The 22,755-nt window shown below is 41.4% G+C and overlaps 1 protein-coding gene across 1 annotated transcript in view; it reads right to left on the reverse strand.

Annotated features, from left to right (window-relative positions):
• Nucleotides 1–647: 647 nt before the first annotated feature.
• KCTD16 (potassium channel tetramerization domain containing 16) overlaps nucleotides 648–22,755 on the reverse strand; it is a gene marked incomplete at both ends in the record, with an annotated part of 265,403 nt that continues 243,295 nt past the window's right edge. Inside the window, one exon of the mRNA XM_082836004.1 lies at nucleotides 648–1,102. Coding sequence (XP_082692130.1) covers nucleotides 648–1,102 — 455 coding nt within the window. The remainder of the gene's footprint in view (nucleotides 1,103–22,755) is intronic.

Here is a 22,755-nt window from a genome sequence, read left to right on the forward strand (position 1 = left end):
CTAAGAGGGTGCTGCTGGGAGCGGAAGCACACCTCTTAGGATGCCCAGGCCCTGGGCTCATGTGCACTGTGTGTATATACACACTTTGTTGGGCTTGTGTTGCACAAATACTCATGCATACGGAGTCAATATAAACTGGCACATAATCGATTTGAGTGAAAAGTCATATAAATCTGCCATTCCTCCCTTACCCCATAAACAAAAGGGAAAAGGAAAATTTAAAAATTCAGACCTATGGCAATGGGTCAGATCTCTACCATATTCTCATTCAAAGGAGGGAGGTAGAAGAGGAGAGCAAAACCCAGTTTGGGATAAATGATTCCCAAGGCCTCTCAGCTATACTTATGTAGCTGGCTCTCATTATACGTAGGATACTCAGCACACGGGACCCAGTTAACAAACAAATAAAGAACAAAAAGAAGAGAGAGAGATTCTTATACTTCCACATCTGGAAAGAAATCTACCCTGTGGATTGACATGTTAAGGTGAACTAGGTAAACAGGCAGTAGTATATCAATGGGCTACTGTATTCTAACAAACGTGTATTGTTAGTTATTGTTTTTCTTTTCAGATATGAATTTCTTTTAGGAGGTTTACTTCAAAATGGTGACACGATCTGTTTCTTCTCCCACCTCCCCCGCCCTCCACTATAGATGATACTTCCGCAAAAGTTCAGATTGCCACGGATGTTTTCGCTCAGGGAACCTCTCTGGGATTTTGATCTTCAGGAAATCCTGGATGCATTTCTCCAGCTCTTCCTCAATTGAGAGCTTTTCCTTAACAGGTTTTTTTTTGCTGCTCACGTTCGACTCCCTGGAGCCCGAAGTCAGAGTCCGGAGCAGATCACTTTTCCGTCGCATCTCTGACTGCTGGATCAGTTGGACGGGGCCCTTCTTGATGGGACGGTCCAGAGTCTGGATGTTGGTCTGGCGCGTCACAGGCCCACAGATGACTGTCTCCTGGGGAGAGCTGGCCTCAGACTGGCTGTCGCAGCTGGAGCTGGAGAGGTCATTGCAAGAGGTGCCACTCTCTCCTTCTTTGTCACCCTTGCCGTTCTTGCAGCAGCAATCACAGTGCGAGGATGACCACCTAGATGGCTCACCTGCAAGGAAGCACAGGACCCAAGGGATGAATGCCAGGCAGCTCAGTGCGGAGTAACAACACAGCATGTGAACACACACACACACACACACACACACGAGCATCCACAACCATGTCTTTAGAAGAAATGGGATGGCACACGGAATGGGCTGCAACAGCAGTACCCAGCAGCCAAGTTCATCGAGCGAAGCAAGTTAATGATGGCGTGTGCATGACAAGAAATATAGTATAATGCTTCAGCCCATGGGCACTGGAGTCAGACAGTTACTCAGCTATACCATCACTAACCTTGCTACGTTGGCATATCCCTTAAATTCTCAAAGCTTCAGTTTCCTTATATGTGAGATGAGGATAATAATTTCCCCACTTCCAAGAGTTGTAGGGTGGATTTAGACAAGGCAAGTGAAATTCTTAATGCAATGTGTGGCATGCAGTAAGCGCTCAATAAATGCTCGCTGATTTTACTGTGGCTGATGTTAAACCCTAATCCAATGCCCCATGTTATTGCAGTCAGGTAAATAGGGGGAGTCTAGAAGAGTGGAATGACAGCTACCAGTCAGGGAGGGCTTACTTTGTGCTGGCCCCCATGTAAGCTCTGTGCATGCATCAATTCACCGGGTCCTCATGATAATTCGAAGAAATCAGTAGCTCCACTCCCAGTTTCCATACAAGGAAACTAAGACCCTGGGAATTTAAGAAACTTGTTGTAGTTTGCACTATCTGTAAATGGCAGGGCTGGGATTTGAATACAGGTCTCCCAAATACTATAACCAAGGCTGTCTGTAAAATTCCTGCTTCTCTTTCAAAACAATTTTCAATTGTTTTGATTTTCAATTTTCTCTGAATCCTTGTTTACCTATCCTCAGAAGTAGTTGTTAAATTTTTCCTCTGAGTTATGGTCTACTTTTGTAAATGCATCTATTATTGCACATATCATATTTTGTTATAGTTCTTTTCTACCTTAGGCATCTCAGCTACTATACCGTGAGCACCCTGAGGTGGACAAGGTGAAATGTTCCTTGTTGTCCTCCCAGAAAATAGCTCAAGTCACAGTGTAGAAATTCATTAAAATACTATCCTAATAATAACATTTAAATACCTGGATCCAGCCATACCTGAAGCCAGACCTGTCAATGAGCCTTCACTTATATGACCCACTACAATATATTTAAGCCAGTGTGAATTCCTCTCTCCCTATTTCCCTAAGTCTTGATTCATAGCATTGCGTTGAGCTATTTGGAGGCAGAGCCACTTTTCAGATACTCAGTTGGTGGCTCCCTAAACTAGGAAATCCACAATTATGGCACAAAGCAATTTCCTAAACATAAGTCACTGCTCCCAGCCTTCCACCCTTTGAACAGTGTTCAAAGGAGTCATGAACTTAATATTGTTTACTGATCATATGTTATACACTGGGTACTTCATATAGTTCATTGCACTTAAGCCATAAAAAAAAAAGGGAAATCAGGGCTTCCCTGGTGGCGCAGTGGTTGAGAGTCTGCCTGCCAATGCAGGGGACACGGGTTCGTGCCCCGGTCCGGGAGGATCCCGCGTCCCGCATGCCGCGGAGCGGCTGGGCCCGTGAGCCATGGCTGCTGAGCCTGCACGTCCGGAGCCTGTGCTCTGCAACAGGAGAGGCCACAACAGTGAGAGGCCTGTGTACCGCAGAAAAAAAAAAAAAAAAAGGAAATCAATCCCCTTTATAATGCTAATATTGAGGACAAGGATAATGTGGTACGTTTATACGTTTTAAAGGAGACCTAGTTTTGATTTGCACTATATCTTATACTCATAAATAATAAGTCACATGATAATAAGATCTCACTTTATTGTCATTTCTAATGTGGTCAAAGTAGAGGAACCCTAGAATGGAAACCATTAGGAAAGTTATATCCTGCCGTCTTTTACAATGCCTGCCTTCTACATAGCTAAATGATTTAAATATTTATAGCAATTTATACATTTTTCCCCTGAGATAGTAAAAAAAAAAAAAAGTCCCTGTAAAGCACAATTTCAAAAGTCTCTCTCACGTATACCTGCTCTTCTGAACCACTTTTTAAAATGTGACTGAGTATTCATGTACTTACATACCCATTAAACGAAAGGCAACAATCCCATTAGCTAAAAGGAATCACCACAGCAGTAATGTCCTAGTTATCTCAGGCTATTACAAACAAATCTCTTCCGTGCAACAGAGAAACTGTTCAACACGTGCCAGCTGGTAACAGAAAATAGCAGCAACAGAAAATGCTTTCTGTCTGCCAGCCCAGGCTCTGAGGTGAATGTTTTTTCTCCTTCAGAAGGCAGACTTTGTCTCTGCCTCTCCAAACCTGACCATCCCTATACTAATATGACTCGATGGAAAAATGGCTCCAGCTAATTGGACCAAGGAAAAGTAATCACCTCAACCCAGAGTTGATCTAGTTTTATTTTTTATTTTTTGAGAAAAGTTCAGAAATTGAACTTAGCCTTAAAAAAAAGAAAGAAGGGGAACAGGAGAAAGACAGAAAGGAGAAGAAGAAGGAGATGTGCTGGAGTACTCCTATTACCTTAAAACAAGACGACAAAATATTTTGGCCATAAAACCTGCTGTACCGGTCGAAATACAAGCCTGTGTTTCTCTGCCCAGCAGTTACCTTCCCCTGAAAGTCATTCCATTCAGTGGACTTGGAGGGAAACCTGAGGCTTTTCTAAAAGGCATTTTAACAACGCAAACACCATCATGCGAGGGAGTCCTGTGTATTCATGTGGAAAACTGCACGCAGCCCTCCAAGATCTGTCCAAGCCAAGAACCTGGCACAGATGCATTATTTCCTCCCTGGACTGCCAGGATGATCACGGATTTAAATGTCAGCTGGGATCCACCAGCTTCTAGGCAAACAGAAGTATTACTTTCCACTTATTCTAGGCGCTATCACTATTAAAGGGAAATGAAACAAATTAATTTTAGTGGAGCTTGTCATACTACCACGTTTCAATATTTAATGAGCACGTCTGAATGTTTTACTATTTTGGAAAGATAATTCGTAAGATGGCTTCTGAAGTCTACATCTTAGGTTGAAATCAAGGAAGAATAACACAGTCTAGCTGGAGGTGCTTCGTGAAGAGTCATTATGAAATTTAAAAAATAATCAGGGCTTCCCTGGTGGCGCAGTGGTTGAGAGTCCACCTGCCGATGCAGGGGACACGGGTTCGTGCCCCAGTCCGGGAAGATCCCACATGCCATGGAGCGGCTGGACCCGTGAGCCATGGCCACTGAGCCTGCGCATCCGGAGCCTGTGCTCCACAAGGGGAGATGCCACAACAGTGAGAGGCCCGTGTACCGCAAAAAAAAAAAAAAAAGAAAAGAAAAATAATCAAACGTGAGAAGAGAACCACGCTGTTTCTTTTTTGGTAGCACTGTCTGGCGGATCACCCCCTTCCCGAGAATTTAACCACAGCGGACGTAGGTTACAAACCAGAACACAGAAAACCCTTTCGTCCTTGCAGTCCCACTGACATGTACTCACCTGTTCTGGAAAGTGTAAATACATCTATGAAAGGTATGTTCTGTAACTCTAGGTATTCTAGAATCCGCCCAATTACAGCAAAATATGATCTCCTAAATACTCTGGTACTTCAGGTTGCAACATACTTTTGCTCTCAATTTGCTGAGGTTTCAATGCTGGCTGGAATAAATCTCTCCATTTGAGGAGAAAATAGGTTACAATTGATTAGTCAGATAGAGGGAGAAAGCCATTTCATTGCCAGAAAAGTCTGATTTATTGATATTAAAAAAGCAAAACCTCCACTGCCTTTCGAGGGGTGTATTAACTAGTTGCTGGTCAAAGAGCCTAATAGCTCTTCCTTATTTTTAAATAAACCATTGCTGAATTTGCTGGATTTCATTTTTGCTGCCTGGCACATAATAGAGGTTTGATAAATGTTTGACGATTAAATGAATGAGCCAGACACATGTGTTGAATTATATCAAGTTGATAATGTAGCAGACAGATGTCAGGCTCCAGAGTCAGGCCCCGAAATATGTCAGCTTGGATCAATTACTTTACCTCTCTGAGCCTCAGTTTCCTCATCTGAAAAATAAGGCTAGTAATAGTATCTTCCTCATAAGGGTTTTAGGAAAATTAAATGAGATAGTTAATGAAGGTAAAGATGTTTCACGGTTTGTGGCATCCAATACGCATTTCAATCAGTGTACACGTTCCACATTTGTTCTACCAGAAGCCAGACAGTGATCTACATAAACGAAAAAGATCAGGAGCTTGTTAGATATGATGATTAGGTTTCCACTAACACGCTATAAAACCAATTCTTAGGTCTGGCTGGAGCATCATGTTGGGAAGAACACTTATGCTATAATTGGACTCGTCAGGAAAATGTACACCGAGCATTTCATAATGTCTGACTCTATTTGGGACTGGAGAGGAACACAGTATATGACCAGGGGATCATTTTGGAAGGAAGGTTCCTTCAAAGTGCAGTGCTTAGAATTTCACAAATGGATGAGTCTTCCAGGATAAAAATGTACTTTAGTACACATCAAATAAATTTAAACCCAGAGCCCAGGGAAATTTGTAGTTTGGATTAAATGGTAAGCAGCAGGAAACTCAATAGCCTCAAGTCCTTAAACACTGAATCTTCCAACATTTTACAACTTGGAAAAATTGAGGACCAGTCAAGAAAATTATATGATTACACTCGGTCCCTTTCCACTGTAGCCCTAAGTCCATACTGACAAAGAACGAATAAAAGAGGAAAGACAACAGAATCTTTCTCCCCTATGAAAAATTCAAACCAGACTGAGGGAAGCACGACTTAGAAAACTCACAAAGTGCTTACGCATTTTTAAAAGAGGCAGCTCTGCAATCTACCCACACTTCAAATTCTCCACCTGCTAATAACGGTTGTGAACACAATGCACATCATTTACAGCAACAACTGGGAACACTGCTTTCCCCTGTCTTCTCTGTCAATGATGTAGGAACCTGCCAGTCTGGGAGCTAGGTGGTCAGATTTAATTTATCAAGGCTGCTGACACACTTTCTCGGTGTCCCAGATGAAAAGGCAATAATGCCCAAATTGATGTTTTTATAATTCTGCTAACCTTGGAAAAGATATTGCATAGTGGAGGTTGGGAATAGGCAGACCGTGCCTTTTCCATCTGAGAAAAATACATCTTCCAGCTTGACAATCATCATTTCTTGCTTGTGGTTGACCTTTTCCACTCAGGGACATTTGGCCTTGAAGGGACCCAGCTGGGGATCCTCATTAAGACATGGCAAGTTTGGGCAATAGCAGACAGTTAAACCACCCATGCATCTACCAGGGCCAGTCAGGAAAACAGACGTTCTACCTGTTATCTGAACAGGGAGAATTTAATATAAGGAATTGGTTAAACAGATGTTGGAGGAGTCAAAGAGAGTGACTGCAAGAGGCAGATACCACCCTTAGGGCTGGGGAGACAAATAAAAGAGAGGGGGTTACTAGAACCTAGATGCTGGCAAAAGGCATCCTATGGGAGGTGAGACCCAGGCACGTGAGGAGGGCACCATGACTGCTGGTCCTGGTATCTCTGAAGGAGACTGGCTCTGGGGATTACAGAAAAAAAAAAAGAGAAGTGGAACCAACTGTTTCTGGGGTAGATAAAAGCTGAGTTGATTCTGATGAGCAGGAAGCAAATAAGGAGTCCTTCCTCTCCCCCTGTTATTACGGTCTTCCTCTAGCGGCCCCTACAGACAGAATCTAACAGGAAGCCAGCTTGGCCAATGAAGAGGGTGGTTAGCTGAATCCCAGCCTCAGCGTCAGACAGCACAGTAGAGAGGGGTGGGTTTGAAGCCGAGAGACAACAGCTTAATAACAGCACACAGACCCCACCAGGGATGCAACAGAAAAGAAAGACACAGCTCTCGACCTGCTGGACCATGACTGCAAATGGAGGAGTTAGGGAATGGAAGTAAGAACCACCATCTTGGGCTTCCCTGGTGGCGCAGTGGTTGAGAGTCTGCCTGCTGATGCAGGGGACACGGGTTTGAGCCCTGGTCTGGGAGGATCCCACATGCTGAGGAGCAACTGGGCCCGTGAGCCACAACTACTGAGCCTGCGTGTCTGGAGCCTGTGCTCCGCAAGAAGAGAGGCCGCGACAGTGAGAGGCCTGCGCACCACGATGAAGAGTGGCACCCCGCTCGCCGCAACTGGAGAAAGCCCTCGCACAGAAATGAAGACCCAACACAGCCAAAAATAAATAAATAAATAATGAATAAATATAAAAAACATCATCTCAGTTCAGTTTCTGCCCAGCTGCCCTTTCTTTTACCTTATTAAGTGTTTTGCATCTGATCATCCCTCTACCAGCAACTTATTCTTCTGACTTTCACCTGTTCAGCACTTTTTTGTCCATCCCTTTCTCAGAGCGCCTTACCTATTCATCCCCCAACCCAATTTAAGCCAGTCCTAACTTCCAACCTGTTTCTATCACACCACCACAATGTGTAACTATGGATGTGTTTCTAGGTTGGTTTAATGTCCGTTTTCCTGTGTTAAAGCCTGGGTTTGTCCTCTTCTGAATTCTAATGCACACTCCAGGGTACATAAACGCTAGGCTATCAGGGCAGCAGGAAATATCTGCATGAAAATGAACGGGAGAGGAAATGGATGATGTGTACAGAAAGTAATTTTTGGTTTACAGTGTTTGTGAGAGGCAGTAAACCTTCCACCAAAAGAAAAAAAGAAAGATAGAAAAAACTGACCTGCAAAACGGAAAACATTTAGGCATATCACTGGACATTTATATGCATGTGGCAAAAACATAAAACATGCTGATCAATAGAGATAACGGCAAAATCCATCCAGAACTGAATAACTGTATATACAGATTTTCTAATTGATCATCACTCATAATTATTTATTAATATCCAAAAATTCCCAAAGGCATTATACAACTTCAGTAAAAATGAACTTTCTTAACCACTCAACTATGGTCTCTAGTCACATAATTTTCCACTTTGGTGATGCTCAGACACCCTCCTAGCTCAGGCTTTTCACCTGTGAGGTGTCTCTCTAAATAAAGCAATGCGATCATGTGCATAAGGCTGTAATCCTGAACTTTAACTTTCTGGTCTACTGCCTTGCTCTTTCAAGTGCTCCTTGATGACACATTTATTTCACATTCTCCAGGGCCTTTTGTCCTTCTCTTGCTTTCCTCCTCTTTACTGTATTTCCTCCTTTTAAGTCTCAGCATTTTTCAGCTAAGATCATTCTGAATTACTCCTGTCCCCAAAGTCCTTATTTGCCTATTTCATAGGGAGTTCTGTGGCCCATCTGATCTCTCTTCCCACCCAGTCTTGGGACATGCTTTTATATTTTTCTTCACCAATTTTCATAAACTTGAACAAGTCCCCCAAATAATAAGTTCTGCTACAACTCCTCTCAATCAATATCTCAGAGTGTTTTCTCTCTTAGAATGAAATGTATATGAAATTATTACAGGGTTTGCATGTCCCCCTTTTCCAGTAAAACCACCCTTCTTTTCCTTTAGGGAACTGCCTCTTCCCTATCACATCCTGAAGGGGCTGTCAACCATGGTGCCACGTCTGGCCATAAGGGGAGGACACATGGACCAAATGTGAACTTCCCATCTCCCAACTGTAGTGGACGATTCAGGCACAGTCAAGTGAGCCAAGCTGGGTGAATCGGAGTCCCCACTGTGACTGTTTTACTTGAACTTATGGGTAGTATCTGCCTTATGATGTGGGATGTACCAAACCAGGAGGATGTGAGTTCACTGGCTATTTTCCTTACCAGTTCGAGAGAATATTCACACATGAAGAAGCCAAGCAGGACAGGCAAAGCTGACAAAGAGACAGAGCCCCACATCTAGTGGTATCACAAGTTGGCCCCGTTCCCGGCATTATAATTTTACAAGCCAAGAAATTCTCTGTTGACTTAATCTAGTGAAAGGTAATTTTGTGTTACTTACAATAAAAGTCTTGAACACTAAATCAAATTCATATTAACACCTTTAATTTCTGTCTAGTTTACCTCTGTCATCTTCTGAACACCTGTACAATTCTACCACTAATATTGGCCAGTGCTTTAGAGAACAAGTACTGTTAGTTTTCTAAGCTATTTTGTTGGTGACTTGTTTCTTTTCTGGAATCATAGCCTCTTTGCTACACTAGTCCCAACAAATTTGACTAACACTCTCAAGAGACATACTAAGGCAATACTGCCACCTGTTGTACATAGTTATTCCAACGATAAATAAAACAATAGTTGTACCTCCAAAACCAGAAACTTAGCATAATAATAGATATCATTTATTGAGGACTCCTATGTGCCTAGCATTGTGCTTAGCACTTTACATAATCTAACCTTCACAGTAACTCTACAGGTGGGTTGTTACTCTCTTTCCTTTTTGTGGAAGACAAAACTGTAGCTCAGAGTGGTCAATTATCTGACCCAAAGTTGCAGAGTTTACATGTGGCAGATTAAGAACCCTGATCTTAGACTTCCATTCCCCAGAACTTAAGAAATAAATTTCTGGTTTTGATAAGAAAAAAAAGAATTCAAGTCGAGGTCTCTTTTAATGCAAAGCCTCTGCTCTTTTTGGTGGACATATTATTCAATATCACGAGAATTTTCTACTAGAGATATTTAAAAATACTAATAGGCCAAAAGGGTTAAAGTGTGGACTTTAAGACATGATAGTCCCCGTGGTAACTTTTCCATCCCTTTGGTAACTTTTCAAAGTAACCACCTGATCGAACAACTTGAAAATCCGGGTTTTCATAGGTTTTTAAAAAATCATTATATTTATATAAGAAATCTCAGCTCCCTTCCCCGAGTTCACTGGAAAGAACTGAAAATGACTAAATGAAGGATGAAGAGCTCTGGTACATTCCTGATGTGTGGGGTATGTCACGCCCCTCCACCCGTCTTCTGTTCTACCCAGGCTGCCCTGGTAGCAATCAACAGTGTTTGAAGTATGCATTTAATTAGCACAGGAAAAAAAGCCCTTTGCCATTTAATTAAGATTTAATATTTGCTAATACTGTTAATGAATTTTCAACAACCAAGCAATATAGGATACCTCCTCAAAGTGGGGAAAATCAAAACACAATAATATATGGCTTATGGGTAAATGCAAACATAAATTTCTATTGATTCTCCTGGTAAAAGAAAAAAAAGCCAAATTAACCCAGATCAGTTGTCCACGAGCCAGAGTACCCTGGGAATTTGTTGAGAATCACAGATAAAATAACTGTCTTAGAACACTTACAAGTCATAAACTGCTTTGAAGTCGGAGTTAACCAGAAAACTTCAGAGGGTGAGAAAGCCGTGAGAAAGCGAATCAGGATGTAGCGCAGAACTCACCGTAGACAGAATCACAGAGTGCGAGACCTGGAAGGGACCTTAGAGGCCACTGAGCACGCTTGTTTACAATGAGGAGAGAGAAAGAGTCCTAACAATAGTGTCAAAGCCCAGCTCCAGGTCTGGAGCCTGTCTGAGACCTTGCCAGGGACAGAGCTGGGAGGGTGTAGAGCCATGCAGGCAAAATCAGACCCAAGTGGAGAGGTTTTCGTATCTGAAGAGTCTATCACCTGGGGGAAAAAAGCTCTCAGGAAGAGTCCATTATTGAGTACAGTGAAGATAAACACAGGGCAGAGCAATTCGGAGAAAGCAGATTCCTCTAATATGACCACACGCCTAATGGAGAGAGACAGACAGAAAGTCAGACAGACACTACGTGATGCTAACACTGACCTACGCTTGCACCTACCCTATGCCGTACACAGTGCCGGACACTTTACCTGTATCATCTCATTGAATCTTCAAAACCAGTGAAAAGAGGTAAATAGTTACGGTGATGAATTCCCACCTCCTTGGGGGAAAGAGGAGGTGCATGGGGATCAAACTTCCCCAGGCGCTAGGGAGGCTGACGTTTCATCATAGAGATTTACTCAGAATCAGCATCTAAAAGGGCTGCTTTTAAACTGCATACACCCTCGATGGAAGAATGAGTCTGACACTTCCGTGTGAATGAGTTTATCACAATGCTTGGACCTGACAGAGGAAGCCTGGGAACTCACATTAGTAACTCCCTGCAAATGACATTAATGAATTATGAGCTCCAACCACATGTCAGAGGTGGTCTAAGTGCTTTACAAATATTTTTATTTTATTCTAGCAACAACACGAAGGCAGAGTTTCTCAACCTCGGTATGACTGATGTTTGGGGCTGAATAATTCTTTGTTGCGGGGGCCGTCCTGTGCATTGTAGGCTGTGAAGCAGCATCCCTGGTTTCTCCCCTCTAGTTGTCAGTAGCACCTCTGCCACTCAGGCACGACAACTACAATCACCTTTAGTTGAGAACCACTGCTCTGTGGTTAATAGGATTCCCATTTCATTAATGAGGAAACCGAATTTCATAACTGTTGACTCATTTGCCCATGAGTCACAAAGCTAATAAAAGATGACACCAGGATTTGATATTTGGTAGATATGACTCCAAGACTAACTTCTGTTTCATCAGTATATCGTGATGCTTCAGTGAAATGATATCTTTTTGAAAGGAGCTTATTGGGCAGAGACCTAACCATTCCATTCACTATAAGTTCCAAAAGAAGGCCAATGAAAGGAAATGAAGGAAATGGAGTTGCCCTTTCACTTTTCATAAAATGAAAAGAGCACCTTATTCTCACCAGGCTGTCTTCAGATGAAAACAGAAAAGAAAGATTAACAGAATTTAGCAACTCCAACTGAACATGGATCTCTGCCAATTGGCCACTGATTAATTACTCTTCTTTTAATTAGGATTTCAAAATGGGACAAAGATGGCTTTAATCTAGGATTTTCCCATATAGCCAGAGCCTATATTCCTATCATGTAATAATAATAGACAACATTAAATTGAGTGTTTACTACATGCCAGGTGCTATTCTGCACTTTCCCTGCAGAATCTCATTTGAGATTTACAGCATCCTTATGAAGTGAGCTCTACTGTCATTCACATTTTACAGAAGAGTGAACTGAGGCACACAGAGGTTAAGCAACTAAAAGGCTTTAAGAGACGAGCTGTGATGCAGACTCGGGCAGTCTGATCCCACAGTTTCCATGGTGAGGCAGGTAGTAAAGCCTAGTGGTTCAGAAACTGGGCTTTGGCATCAAAGAAACAGGAATAGGCCACAACTCTGCTGGTGACTAGCAGTTTTTGTCATCTGAAAATGTTGGAAGTAACAATACTGCTCCAGTAGGAGGGTGAGAATTTGTCTCTAGCATGATAACAGTGCCTAGAATATATTCAATACACACTGAATATTTTTTTAAAAAGATAATTACTTTGATACCCAAATTGACAATGTTCATATCAATCACAGTTGTAAAATATTTAAAGGGTACTTTTAATAAAGATACTTTATAGGTAATCTCCCGTTTTTCTGCTTTTCTTTCAATAGACAGTCTACCCACAGCCCAACTTCATATTACCTAACCAACGTCTCTACTTTCTACTCTCATGGGCTATTTACCAAAGAATTGATTCCATTCGCATAACTTATAATATTTAGGAAAGCACTGCTGATGAACAGAATGATGAAGAGAAGTTTTCCTCCTCTTGGCTCTGGAGCAAAGATTGCCATACATGACCAGCAGGTCATGTCTTGTTGCTCTAAGGGCAACAAGAATTCCTAAAAGAGGGGGTAAATTATGTACTGTGATGATAGTTCACTATTACTCCTTTATATATGATTTGCCTTTTTTGTTAAATCATATTAATGACAAACAAATGCACAACTTCATAAGATTGCCCAACTCACCCTTCTTATAGGGAGAAATATCTTTCATTGAGGATCCCACCATTACTTTTATGGTTAATTCACTTAAAACAGATATTCAAGTGGTTTGACAGATGTATCCAATAAGCAATGAATGCAATGGAGTGCTAGCAACATAAATTAGCACTAATGATTTCCAGACCAAAGGGGATGGAAAATATGATCCCTGTGATAACCACGGGGAAGTTAGATTGTGAGATTCTTGAATATTACATTGCTTGGCCCCTGGTTATTAAATATATTATTCCCTTTGCATTAATAATTAGACCCTTAGTAACACACTCGATTGTTAACATTTGGAAAATACTGTAGAAAGGAAAGAGCTTTTAAAAAAGATAACTAAAAGAGTGGTAGAAGAAAAAGGTCCAATTTCATTCTCCTGCAAGTGGTTATAAAGTTTTCTTAACACCATTTATTGAAGAGACTATCCGTTCCCCATTGTGTTTTTGTGGTTTTTTTTTTTGGCTCCCTTGTCAAATTAGTTGACCATACATATGAGGGTTCATTTTTGGGCTCTTGATTCTGTTGCATTGGTCTGTGTCTATTTTTATGCAAGTGCCATACCTGTCATACTGTTTTGATTACTATTACTTTTTAATATAATTTGAGTTCAGGGACTGTGATGTCTTGATGCCTCCAGCTTTGTTTATTTATTTATTTTTAAAACCAGGATTGCTTTGGTTATTCAGGGTCTTTTGTGGTTCTGTATAAATTTTATGATTTTTTTTTCTATTTCTGTGAAAAATGCCATTGGGATTTTGATAGAGGCTGCATTAAATCAAAATGGATTAAAGTATTAAGCATAGGGTCTGAAACTGTAAATCTCCTAGAAGAAAACATAGGGTAAAAGTTCCTTGACAATTGGTCTTGTCAATGACTTTTCTGGGTTGTGTAACCAGAAGCTCAAGCAACAAAAGCAAAAAAGTAAGTGGGACTACATCAAACTAAAAAGACTTTGTACAGCAAAACAACCAACCAACAAAATTAAACAGCAACCTACAGAATGGGAGAAAATATCTGAAAATCATATATCTGATAAGGGGTTAATATCCAAAAAACTATTAAAAAACTCATATAACTTAACAGGTAAAACAAACAAACAAAATGAACAACAACCAAACACTCTGATTTTAAAATGGGCAGAGGAACTGAGTAGATATTTTTTCCCCAAAGAAGACATACAAATGGCCAACAGATATATGAAAAGGTGCCAGGAAAAGGAAGAGACTAAGGGCAGAGGGCAGTGGGATGAAGATAATTAGTTAAATTTGAGAATTCTTATGGGCCTGTAGAAATTCCAAATTGATAAATCTTGCTCTCTCCCCACATCAACACTATTTCAAATTTCCTTTTTCCATGCTTCTCCTCTAATTCTATACAATAATTCTATGTGACATATATGCAACCATATAGTTACATGGGGTGGTATGGTACAAAAGAAAAAAACTGACCTTAGCAAATGAATATAGGCTATCTTCAATTTTTTTCATAAAAATAATTTATTTTACTCTTCATGCTAATTTTGTCTTTCATTAAATTGTAAGTTCCTGGAAAGTAAGTTCCCATTTGGAAGAGTTCCTGGCTGAAAATTATGCTTGTTCCATTTTGACAAAGATTTGAGAAGAGTCATGACTTAACAGGCGAGAAGAAATGAAGAAACCTAGTATTTGTATAACACTTGATAGATTATAGAACCATTTCCATTTTTTATACCTCATTTGATCCTCGCACTTATTCACTCAACACTCAACTAATATTTGACTGCACTCTTAGGCAATGGGTACACAGCTGGTCACTGGTATTTTACATTCTAGTAAGGAAGATAAACACTAAACAAGTAAAAGATAAAATTTCAGGTAGTGATGAGGGCTTTGAAGAAAATAAAACAGGATAATATGATGGAGTGAGTTGGGTGAGAGAGTTGTAATCAACAGATAGAATGGTCAGATGGCATCTCCAGAGAAGTTGATGTTTGAGCGGGAACCTATTGTCCAAAAGAAGCCAGTCTGTGAAGATCATGTAGAAGTCATTATAAGCAAAAGAAACATCAGATGCAAAGGTCTTGAAGTAGGAATAAGAATACGCAAGGAACAGAAAGAAGACATGCATGGCTTGAATATGGTGAGAGAGGAAGAACTGCAGAAAACGAGGTTGAAGAGAGAGACAGTGGCCAAAATGTAAAGAACTACAAAGGCTACACTCGGGAGTTGTGTAGGGCAATGAGAAGGATGGTTTAAACAGAGGAATTACATGATCTAATTTATCTTTGTTACAAGCTTACTCATGCTGCTCTCTAGAGAAGAGATTATAGGTGAGTAAGAATGGAGGTAGGAAAGCCCGTTAGGATGTTATTACAGAGTCCAGACATGACTCATGGGGGTGACTTCTAGGAACGGAGATGGAGAGCAGGGACTCTATGAGACAGATGTCCTTATTCCTGTCTTACGGATGAGGAAAATGAGGCTCAGAAAGCAAAGGATTTGTCTAGGCTGGGTATTAGATGGAGAATTTTTCTGTTTCTAAGTCCAGTTCTTCCCCCATTATGCCATGGTTGTATCAATGCTTAAGGCATCCCAATATACAGATTATTCAAATCTTCAACAATCAATCAGCTTTTGAGAGATGTCTCCAGCTTTATCCTGTACATCAGAACACTTACTTGGTTAGTCCTTCTGCTGATCTGCACCTGCCGGGGTTGTTTGGTTGACTTCACAAACTGGAAGCCTGGAGTTTAATTTCACCGTCAGGAATCATTATATTGTTTGTAAACAATGACAGACTATGATAAATATGCATTCCAGTTAATTACTGCCTTCCCATGTGCCTTCTTCACTTTCTCATTTCCATCATCCTGTCACATCTTAATACCTGATTGTGCATCCTCTGCAACAGGGAGAGAGAAAATAGCTGCAAACACATTGAAATGCAAGAAGACAGCCCTGCATCCTGTCAGGTTCTTGGGAACAGAAGCCAACCCTGAAGTTCAAACACTGCTGAAAATTAACAGGTTTTCAGCGTGTTTAGCTTTATAGCATCCCTTTGGTTTGTACATTAGGTTTTTATTCAAGGGGCAGTTTCAAATAGATTTCCATGACAGCCCCACACCTGAAGCTGAATTAAACAGTAAACCAAGTTCCATTAGGATCCGACACATTCGGCTTTTTGTTATTCTCTCTTTCTCTCTTTCTTTCTGTTTTGACAGCAGGACCAAGGACTAGTTAGTAAACATTCTAGGATGGGGTTTCTTTAGCTATAGAACAGCAGCCTCTGCAGCAGAAGTCTTGGAACAGAGAAAGAAATCTCCATATGGTTTATTTAATACCAACAATTCACATATGGTACAGTACAGGTGTTATATACATCAAGGAGCAGTACATGAGAGAGGCAGTTTCACACGGTGGTGATGAGCTTGGGCTGTGACGTCAACAAATCTCAGTGTCACTGCACTTCTACGTGTCGCTTGTGTGACTTAAGCAAGTGGCTGAACCTTGTTTCGCTCGCCTGTAAAGTGGGACCAATAGCAGCCCTTGAGCTAAGATGCCTTGGTTGCACGGGCAGGCGGTATGCTGCACCAGTCATGGTACGAGACCCATGCCCCAGCCCTGATATGGTTCCAACAATTTATAAGGCCTTGGCCAAATTATTAAAATCCCTATATTTCTCTCATCCCTAATTCTGATAGTATTATTACCCTACTTACAGCTTGCTAGGTTCTCTCTGTCAAATAAGAATATTCATGAAGATATTTTGCAAAATAATAATAATATCACGGCATTTAACTTTGAGGTAGAATTTGTACCTTTGGTATTGTTATCATTCTTATTTTCAGCCTTCAGTTTGGTCTCATTGACACTGGATTACTCTCCTTCACAGGACAAAAGGGACTCTTGATCTGGTATTTGATTCTCTCTTTAAACTGGTCTCCTTCCATGCTCTTTACTCATTCCTTAGTGTTTGTGTATGACGCTTCTTGCCTCATTGACTTTACTCAGATTGTCCCTTCTGCCTAAATATCTTTCCTGTCTCCTCTTCCCTTTGTCTGAGTAACTAATCAAGGAAGAGTCAGCTTAGTTGCACCTTTTCCAGAAAGTCTCCTGATTTACACCAAGCCCAACCCAATGCCCTTAGAGGTCGAGTTATTGACCCCTCATCTGCCCTTTCACCTGGGGCACCTCTCTCCTGCACTTACAGTGCCGTGTTGTACTCTGTGAGTGGCTCCCACATCAGATTCTGGGTCCCTTACCAGCAGGGACCATGCTTATTCATTTTCTAACCCCATAGAAAAGCAGAGTATTTGGCACATAAGGGCCACTTCACTTCACTCCGGTCAATGGAGTGAACAAATAGACGAATCATCTTTTAATCAACTAGGCTATCTGATGACAGATTCACTAAGTACTCATTACATTTAAATACACATATCCCAGTGATTACTGCCTTTCCATCACAAGTTTGTACTTCATCTGAGCAAGCTTCATTATTTCCTTAACTACCTCACTTGAAGCTTAAACTACTTTTGATCTATGGCTATATGCATACTTTGTTTAGAAAATTTCTGCATTCCCCCTCCTCTCAGATCTTCAAACACCACTTTTGAATAAAAAGTCTGTATAGCATAAGGTGTAAAAGAATATTGTGGGAAAGACAATTTCTAAGTGTCTATCTTTTCAAATACTCATCTGTACAGTCATTACAAGAGGTTATTTGTTTCTTTTTCCATTCACCAGGAAAAAAGAAATGTGGTATAGTATCACAGAAAGTGTTGCCAAAATAAATTCAAAAGCCGAGATCTACCCAACTCTCGATGGATCCATCAAAAATACATTCACAAAAAAAAAAAAAAATACATTCACTAGTCAAATAAGTCACTGAATCGTGCATTAAGGAAAATGAAGACCACGGCAGTGTGTCTTCCTCAGTTGAATGAGAAATAGGCAAGAGAAGTTTGAGAGTCAAATTGTACTGTAACGTGCCCCTAATGAGTCTAGCCTGGGATACACTGGGGGTGTGCGTGTATATGTGCGTGTTTGTGTGTGTGAGGGGCGGGGGAAGGGAACGAATGGACCGTAAAAACAAGCGATAGAGCAAGTCAGAGAGAAAACAGAAGTACACACTGAATTGAGAGGCAGGTTACGTTTTCAGTCGTAGTAAATTTTAGTTAAAAGAAAAGCATACGTGTATTTTAAGTTAAAATGTAAGCGTTAAAGGTCAAAAAGTCATACACTACTCTGATGCTCTCCCTATTGTTCTAAACCGCAGCACAGTTATACTTTTTTGTTTGTGCATACGACAGAAGTATATAAAGAATTAAAAATCGTGAAAATATATAAAGAATTTAAAATAGCCTATGCACATAAAGAATTATACATGCCTTTTTAGATATACCTAAAGAAAACGGTTAAATTCCAAAAGAATCTTCTTGTTCCTATAATTTGAAGATAATGTGTATATACCAAATATTTATTTCTATGAGTAGAGGATCATGGAAGTTTGGCACAATTTTAAAATGGCATACTATGAGACATGGCAATGGCTTGCAGATTATCTGTGAATCAAGTTTGTATTTATAGTATTTCTAATGCTGCACACAAATTTCCCTTCTTTGACATTGTAGCAGGAGAATCAGCCACTGACACAGGGCACCAAGACAATGATGCCTCGAGAACTGCACCTATGTTCAGACATCCCCAGACTGATGCACTCCCATTTGTGCAAGTCCCTTTATTAAAAAGCAAAAGCTATCAAAGATTCTACTCCAATACTTAAATACTCTCTGAATATTGCCAGTCCTACCTAGAAACATCCCTTCCCCTTCCTTCACCCCACTACAAATCGTTTAAGCTGCTACAATCCCTGGCTCCCTCGTTCAACCATCAAGGTCAACCCATCCTCCAAACCTAACTCTCTCCATTCCACTACTGGCTCAGCTCATCCTGCCCTCACCCCACTGCTTAGTCAGAGGGATCCCAGTCTTGTCCCACAGCCCCACACCAAATTCCATCACTGGAGTCCTCATTGGACTTCCTTCTCTGACTCTTCCCCTCTACATTGCCCTGGTCCCCAAATTACCTGCCACCACAATCTCTACCACAGCAGGAGAATGCTCTATTCTCCAGTAAAGATAGGTACGGTTGCAGAAGATGAATGTACCTCCTTCTTCTCATATGTTGCTGAGGTACCATACTCAGTAACCCAGGAGACATGGAGATAAATTCTGGTTAAGGGGAAGGAGTCTCCTGCTTTGGAAGGGAGGGGGCCATGTAGAAGCAAAAGAAAGTTGAGTGAGACTCTCCCACTTGTATCTCTCCCATCTGCTCCAGACTCAGGGCTGTGCCCCTCCTCAATGCTGCCATGTTGACGGAAAGGAGGAAGGGCCTGCTATGAGTCACAGGGAAATGCTGGAGGCGGGGCCACTCAGACAGCAGGCAGTCTGTGACCTCGTATGATCAATGCTTGTAGCAGTCATCTCAAAACCTAAGGCTCCTGATATGCTCAAGAACCTAAGTCCCCTGAGACCAAGAGGTTGTTGTCTCTTTTATCTACCACTGTATCTGCAATGCCTACAAGAATATTTGCACGTGCTAGATACCAACCCCCCAAATTTCAATTGAGTGAATCAACGTGTTGCACTGCCTTTGGCCATTATATTTATTTCACCATATTCCTATTCCAGGAAAGCTTAGGTGGAGTAGTCTTTTACGGCTCTAAATTTCCTCAAAGATGTTACCAGATATTTAATGATACTTTATTAGTATCATTACCTTCTTCCTTATTAGAAAAAAATGTCAAGAAAAAATAATAACTTTTACCTAGAGTCCTTAGTGAGGACAAACAAAGATCTGTGTGTACCTCTCTCAGAATGACAGATTCTGTATTACTGCACCAAAGAAATATACAACACTTTTTTTTTTTTTTTTATACAACACTTTTAAAGGTTGCATGAGAAATATGTTCAAACGTTCTGCCTGCCTGCCAGCCAGGTACCCGTGCTCCTGAAGAACAGAGACAGTGGTCCTGAACACCAAGCATGCCTCAAATGAGGTGACAGAGCTCTGAGTGCATGATTTTATTACAGATTATATTTGCCCAGGTGCACTATGAAAGAGAATGAGAACACTTCACCCCCATCTTGGACGCAGATGCCTGGTTGTCAACAAAATCCCTCAGATGATGAGGTGCAGGGTCCCCATCATCTCAGATATTTGACAAGAAAAAGGAGGAAATCTCAAGCAGAAGGTGGAAACTGCTGCAGTGCCTTCAGAATGTGGTTACTTCAAAACATGGTGTCATGGTGTTGAGGTCTATAAGAAAATGGGAGCACAATCACTCCCCGGATGGACCATTTTTGGTAGCTTGAAACTTCAAGTCTATTGTTTGTTTGTTAATTTACTTGCTATTATGAACATCTCTCCATCAAGACCATAAAAGCCCAAGCCCAATACTCTCTTAAAAGGAATTAAAACATGGCTTAACCCAGAAAAAAGATATGACCCAGGCAAAGAAACCCCTGGTAAGGGGAAGAAGGCATCTCACACCACCAGGTTCACGAAAAGAGAATGAGCTTTGAGAGGAGCTTCCTTCTCAGAGTTGATCTATCAACGAGGGATCTTTATATATGAAATTCCAAGACTTCCCATAGAAATTGTAATGACTTTAAAAAGCTTCTGACATCTAATTAGGGACCTAACCACAAACTTTAGCATTATTTCTATGAGGAAATATCATATAGATTCAATGTTTATATAATTGCAGAAATGTGACCTATTCATAATTTGGGCACCTCCTGAAAAAGTTGGCTGAGAGAAGAATCAACATTCCCTGAATATTATCAGGGGCAGAAGATGGAGTAGTATTAATAATAATTAATAATAATAACAAGGACACACTCTCTTAGAAAACACAAAGTTGATTTGCACCATGTCCACATGATGGAAACAAAATATAAAGTTGGTATGGGTACTTCTAGTTTTATGAATGCTTTGATTTTATGGAAGATAAGGGTAAAGATTTTTTTTTTTTTTTTCCTTTGCGGTACGCGGGCCTCTCACTGTTGTGGCCTCTCCCGTTGTGGAGCACAGGCTCCGGACGCGCAGGCTCAGTGGCCATGGCTCATGGGCCCAGCCGCTCCGCGGCATGTGGGATCTTCCCGGACCGGGGCACGAACCCGCACCCCCCGCATCGGCAGGCGGACTCTCAACCACTGCGCCACCAGGGAAGCCCTAAAAAGGTAATTTATACTGAAAGAAAATGAGGTAGAGACTGGTTGGATGGGTAACTTCCTCAATTCTAACTTATGCAGCAAAATAATGCATAGCATAAGGATTTAAGACAAGCATAGAGTTGACATATACATGTATGTGCTTAGGGTCTACTGATTCACCATTGATTTCCCCAGCATGGCTAGAATACCAGTTAGAACAATGGTGTGTCAATTTCTTATCAAAAGAAATCTGAGCGTTCAATCCTCCATGTCTTATCCCCGTCTGCTAAGTTTACTGAGTCTGGGTTCTATAGTACACTGAATATCTTTTCCATGAGGTCATACTGAAGTCAGAGGGGCCACCTCTGAGACCTTAGAGAAATGAACTCTTGCAAAGGGTTGGTACATTTAAAAATCTCAGTCCTAGTTTAAGGCCAGCCTAAAACCAGTAGAGTAGGTAGCTCCTATAGGGTATGATATTAGAATTTTGATGTAAGCACCCCTCCTCTTCTGCCCAAAATACCTCTTTCACTGGCCCGTAAAGAATTCTACCATGATGAAAATGATAACACTAACAACAATTACTCAAGGCTTAATAGTTTGTTAGTGGATTTCATACAGATATAATCACACTTTAATCTTTAACCTGTGAAAGAAAGGATTCTTTCTTCCATTTGCCAAATTAATAAATTGTGATTCACATTAATTAAGGGCCTTTCCCAAGGTTCCACATTTAGTGTGGCCTCAAATTGGGTGCTTCTGACACTAAATTCTATCATTGTTTCTCTTAAGGCATTTTTGCTTCAAGAGTCTCCTATGAAAATCCACACACACAGTAAAGACGTAGTGAAGTGGGGAGGAGAGACTGACAACTTAGGGTGAAACAGCTTCTTTCCAACATCAAGGTGAGAGGAAAACTAGAGAAGTGGGATATATTTCAAGTCCCTTTTTTTTTTTTTTTTTGCGGTACGCGGGCCTCTCACCGCCGTGGCCTCTCCCATTGCGGAGCACAGGCTCCGGACGCGCAGGCTCAGCGGCCATGGCCCACGGGCCCAGCCGCTCCGCGGCATGTGGGATCTCCCCGGACCGGGGCACGAACCCGTGTCCCCTGCATCGGCAGGCGGACTCTCAACCACTGCGCCACCAGGGAAGCCCTCAAGTCCCTTTTGATGGTGAGGGGGAAATGTGGTCAGTCTAGGAAGTCAAAGCATGCTGGCTGGGGGACTTCAGAGAGAGACTCTGAAGCATCTTAGGCTGCCCTGGGCACCTGGAGCCCGAACATCAACTTAGAGGAGGAGGGACATGAGCCCCACAGGGCAGAAAGTGTGAGGATACAGAGAGAAATAGCTGTCCCTGAACAATCTGTCTAGGGTGAGTTCTAATTGTGGCTCATCTTCCCAATGATGCAAAAAGGTACAGCTAGCTCTATCTTCAGGGAAGATACAGGACCAAATTCATCCCTTTAGATCCTTCTCCGCTTCCTCCCAGGTACCTTTGCCTTGGTGTCCATCTCTGGCAGCACTGGACTGAATGATTTTTAAGAGCCAATTCCCCCATCTCAGGTAGGATCAGTGAGATACATTGAGGGTAGCCTGTACCATTCTCAAATAATAGACTCTGAA

This window comes from Leucopleurus acutus, assembly GCF_964270905.1.
Source record: "Leucopleurus acutus genome assembly, chromosome: 3".
Lineage (NCBI taxonomy): Eukaryota > Metazoa > Chordata > Mammalia > Artiodactyla > Delphinidae > Leucopleurus > Leucopleurus acutus.